Raw genomic sequence first — 5,405 nt, 5'->3', positions numbered from 1 at the left:
GGCAACTACTTTTTCGTGCAGCATGACAGTCTCTGACTTTTGTTATATAACATTATAATTTTTAATTTAGAACAAGGCAAATCCTAATGCAACATGACAAATTTACTAGTTTCTGGATGACAATTTTGGATCCTTCGCGTAGAGTTGTTTCGTTCGTTCCTGTCTAATTATTTTCGAGAGTATGACGTACCTTAGCTTTACAGAAAATAAAGAAATATTTACAAAAGATTACAATGTGGCATCCACTTCACAGAAGCGTCCGCCCTCCCGAACTCTGGAAAATGCCTAAGGGACTACTCACAAATGTGTAACACCCCACTCCTACTGGCTAACTCCCACATTTTTCGCTCTTTGAAGATGCACTCCACAGTGCCTAGCTCATTCGTGATGCCATTCCTACCGAACACTCTGACGTTCCTCTGTTTCCATAAACACCAGCAAATTAGCAAAACAAATGAGTCAAAGTCCTTCCGCATGGTCTTCTGCACTGTCTTCTAGGCTCTCATCCGCCAAACTTGAAATGGAGCATTGCCATCCGGCAGCAAGGCAAGATCAATCCCTGTCTTAGCGAAGCAAAGATACCACACCTGCCTAGTGAACACGCACTGTGACAGAATGTGATCCACAGTGTCTTCCTTTTGTTTGCAGAGAAAGCATGGCGAGGTTTCTTCTTGTAGGCCATGTCAAGCTCTCCTGTCCAATGTCGACAACCTGTACTGAAGTGCCAACCATATAAAGATTTGGCAAGCGAGGGGTGTCTTATTAGGGAACGATAACCACTTGACACGAGTGGTGAGCTATCTCAATGAAAAAAATTATTAGGAAACGATAGTTCGCAAAAATGACCTCACCTGAAAAACGTCAGCGCGTTATTAGGGTCCCAAATAACAAGGTTGAAAAAAGGTCGTTTGAGTTCAGGATCCCAATGATATAAAATCCGGATGAGTCTTGGACTCTTTTTCTTAAAACACAATGGACTCTTCACCAGTGTATCCCTACCAAACGAATCATGTTTACAATACAACAAATACGTACTGTTCCCAAACATACTCCTATTTATTTGATGGTTCCAGCTGAGTTGCTCGACGAGATCTCTTTGGAGCCGAGCGTTGCGTGGCGGCGATCATCATGCTACCGGCCACGAAACGAGCGGGGCACCACCGCAGTCCGTGGTCCGACCTCCCCTACGATCTGCTTACAACCATCCTCGTCCGGCTCACCGCAAACTCCCCGGCCCTTCGCGACCGCGCACGCTTCGGCGGCGTGTGCCAGACATGGCGCGCCGCCGAGCGCGCCCACCCGCGCCCTCCCATGCCATGGCTCGTCGCCCCCGGGCACTACGTCAGCCTCCACGACGCCGCCATCTACCGCGTCCCGCTGCCCGAGGACGCCGCCGCTGCCATCTGCCGAGGCTCCTTCGGCGACTGGCTCGCCCTCGTGCCGCCGGTGTCAGGGCGCCCCTTCTTGCTGAACGCTTTCACCAAGGAGCGGATCAAGCTGCCACGGCGGACGAAAGAGCCGATGAATAAGTTTGTCATGTCGTCCGCGCCGGATGCCAAGGCTTGCACTGTGGCTGCCATTGTTGAGATTGGAAACAGCCCTTATATAAGGAGATTTAAGATCGTCTTCTGCCACCTGAGGAGGGGACGACGACAAGGGCGCTCCTGGGAGATCCTGACTAAGGCGTTCCAGCTCCAAGATATCATCTTCTTCGAGGGGAAACTCCATGCCCTTGACATCCAAGCCCGCCTCCATGTCTTTGAGGAAGAAGACCTCCAACAGCGCCCTGATCAGCGATGGAACATGCCGTCTGCGGAGCAGCGATTCTTCGACGTCACGCTGCACCTGGTTGTCCTCCATGGGAGGCTGCACGTGGTCGGCAGGGGCTTACGTACGACCCGGTGGACGCACTTCACGAACGCAATAGGGGTGTTCACGCTCGTCGGTGAGATGGCGAAGTCGCCAGCAGTGGTCAAGGACTTTGACGGGCACGCGTTCTTTGTTGGCGACGCCTGCTGTGACGCTTTCGCTGTTGAGGCAGCCGCTTCAGGCCGCAGGATAAGAGAGAACCAGATTTACTTCGTTGACGACGAGAAGAACGTGGCGTTGCTGACCGCCCGCGGCCGCCGGCCTTTCCAGATGCTGCAATCCTACGACGTGCGCAACAGCTGCCTCCGAGCATACGTACCCAGCACCGCCGTGGTGGGGACTTGGCGCTGCGTCACAGCACAGCGCTTCCCGCACAGCAGCACCATCGGACCACCGTTGCGGGAGCCTCTGTCGGAGGCGGAGCTGCTTCTGTGGGACGTGGCCAACTGCCTGGGAGCATGGGGCCAGCCCTCATATACAACGCGCGAGCAGGAAGACGGCGCAAGGGTCGCCGTGACCGTGCGGATATGGGTGCCCAAGACATCAAAAATATCTGTGGAGGAAGAGCACTACTGGAGGTTTACAAAGTACCGGAAGTCAGCCAAGAAAGCTAAGCAGGCGGCGGCGCACGAGGCCGTTACGTTCCTGCGGAGTCGGTTCCGCAGCATCCTGGACGACAGTCCCTGGAGCTCCGTCCCTCACTACCATAGCCATGTCGATGAGGAGGAGGAAGCACCGGAAGAAGACAACGACGACCGCGACGGTTTGTTTGGGTATAAATATTGGCAGAGAGACTTGTACTAATAATGCTGCTTTGGCAAATGAGAGCGAGAAGTGATCCTAGAGCAAACTACGTCAAGCATTACTCCAACACCGTGTTCACTTCCCGGACTCCGTCGGAAAGAGACCATCACGGTTACACACGCGGTTGGTGCATTTTAATTAAGGTCAACTTCAGGTTTTCTACAACCGGACATTAACAAATTCCCATCTGCCCATAACCGCGGGCACGGCTTTCGTAAGTTCAAATCCCTGCAGGGGTGTCCCAGCTTAGCCCATCACAAGCTTTCACGGTCAACGAAGGATATTCCTTCTAGCGGGAAGACCCGATCAGGCTCAGAATCCCGGTTACAAGACATTTCAACAATGGTAAACAAGACCAGCAAAGCCACCCAGATGTGCCGACAAATCCCGATAGGAGCTGCACATATCTCGTTCTCAGGGCACACCGGATGAGCAAGACGTCAGGTGGGCCAGCCCAGAGTTGCCCCTGGTAGCTCCGGACATCGCTCAGTTGGACCAACACTTAGAGAAGCACTGGCCCGGGGGGGTTAAAATAAAGATGACCCTTGAGTCTGCAGAACCCAAGGGAAAGAAAAGGCTAGGTGGCGAATGATAAAACCAATGTTGGGCATTGCTGGAGGAGTTTTATTCAAGGCGAACTGTCAAGGGGTTCCCATTATAACCCAACCGCGTAAGGAACTCAAAATCCGGGAACATAACACCGATATGACGGAAACTAGGGCGGCAAGAGTGGAACAAAACACCAGGCATAAGGCCGAGCCTTTCACCCTTTACCAAGTATATAGATGCATTAATTAAATAAGAGATATTGTGATATCCCCACAATAACATCCTTGTTCCAACAAGGAACAAACTTCAATCTTCACCTGCAACTAACAACGCTATAAGAGGGACTGAGCAAAGTGGTAACATAGCCAAACAACGGTTTGCTAGGACAAGGTGGGTTAGAGGCTTGGCTTAACAATATGGGAGGCATGATAAACAAGTGGTAGGCATCGTAGCATAGACATAGCAAAAGAGCGAGCATCTAGCAAGCAAAGATAGAAGTGATTTCGACGGTATGGTCATCTTACGTGAGATCCCGCAAGGAAGAAGAACGAGTCCATGAAGAAGACAAACGGACGTAGTCGAACGGGTCCTCACAAACGTGACATTAACGGAACCAACCCGAAGAAGCAACAACGGAAAGAAGCAAACAACATAGTAAAACAACCACCACATAAACATGGCATGATGCACAATCAAGTATGATGCATTTCCGGTTTAAAGAGGCATGGCATGGCAAAATGCACAAGCAATCCTACAAATTAAGTGGAGCTCAATATGCAACTCTGTTGCATATCGACGAAACACCACGTTCAAGTTATTTAGTTCGATCTCATTTATGTACCCAACAATATTAAATGTTGTTAAACATGGCAAGAGGGTGAAGCAAAGCAAAACTACCTATCTAGTCAAGTTTAAATGAGGCCGGGAACAACAAACAACAAATCCGGAAACTCCTCATGAGCATATTTTGGTTATGGTACTTTTCTGCCCTAAACCATATTTTATAGTTGTTAAACATGCAAACTGAGGCCACCATGTTAAACTAGGCATTTTTCCACCCCATTTACATATAAAGTTTATTAAATACCAAGTTACGGTTATTTAGTTATGGAATAAACCATTTTAGCAAGTTAATTAAGCAAGTTTAAACAAACAACATCTTAAGCATTTTAAACATAGATGAAAGTTGGATATTATTAAACTAGATGAAATTCTAAGCAAGTTTCATATATAAAGTTTTTCCATGTGATGCATAGTTTTGAGTTATCAAATGTATGAACATGAGGGTCTTTTCTGCAAAAGTGCTCTCTCTGGGATAAAGGCAAAATCGCAGACCTGATGTCAGGACCCCGATTCCAAGCCACATCGATCTAGCCGGTAACACCTCATATCACTTTGCGGCCTCACGCACGGTATCCCACGGGTGTCGCCTTACCATGGCCCGGGACCGTTTGCGCCTTTTGGCTCACGTATATGATAGTGTCGCTAGCATCCATATGACAGAGAACCCAGGCCGACATGGCTAGTCGTGAACCCAAAGCGGCACAGACCCATGGAGACAGGCATACATGAATCACATCGAGCATGTCGGTCATCAGCGAGTGATTCCGGGCTGTAGCACTGGGCTAACAGGACTCCGGGGAACCCGGGCTGTAGCAGGCTAGGAAGGACTTCGGAAATCACGGCGTGACATTTCCCCGAAGGGACAGACATAGGAACGAAGTGAAACACATGCCGTCCAGTCAAGTGTCCTGAACAGTAGTGCTGGGCTAGCAGGACTCCGGTGAACCGGGCTGTAGCGGACTACTATGGCTCGAGGAACACTAGACTACATTTCCCCATAAGAAAGGCTGCCAAGGATAAACAACTAGATTGTCGGATCCCACTCATACCAAGCATTTCAATCATACACACAATATGCCCGGTATGAGTACATACAACATGGCATCACAACAAAACTCTACAACTCAAGTACTTTATTTAAAGGATTCAGAGAGCCATACATAACATGTTCATACAGGTAGGGATCACATGACCCGACACTCAAGTCATACAATCATACAAGCACATGCGGAAGCAACCAGTCTGAGTACAAACTCTAGAAAGAAAGAAGGCTTCTTGAAGCCTGTCTATCTACATAGGGCCCTCCATGGCCAGGATCACCACCTGGGTGGCTAGTCACT

General features: G+C 49.4%; 1 protein-coding gene across 1 annotated transcript; it reads left to right on the top strand.

Annotated features, from left to right (window-relative positions):
• Positions 1-1,082: 1,082 nt before the first annotated feature.
• On the top strand, positions 1,083-2,673 carry LOC147966334 (uncharacterized). The gene has a single exon (XM_087530790.1). The coding sequence runs from the start codon at positions 1,129-1,131 to the stop codon at positions 2,671-2,673; it is 1,545 nt and encodes a 514-aa protein (XP_087386916.1). The 5' UTR covers positions 1,083-1,128.
• Positions 2,674-5,405: the final 2,732 nt, after the last annotated feature.

This window comes from Triticum urartu, chromosome 6A (genome assembly GCF_056163025.1).
Source record: "Triticum urartu cultivar PI428250 chromosome 6A, HENAU_Tu73, whole genome shotgun sequence".
Taxonomy (NCBI): domain Eukaryota; kingdom Viridiplantae; phylum Streptophyta; class Magnoliopsida; order Poales; family Poaceae; genus Triticum; species Triticum urartu.
This window is presented reverse-complemented; position numbering and strand designations above follow the sequence as displayed.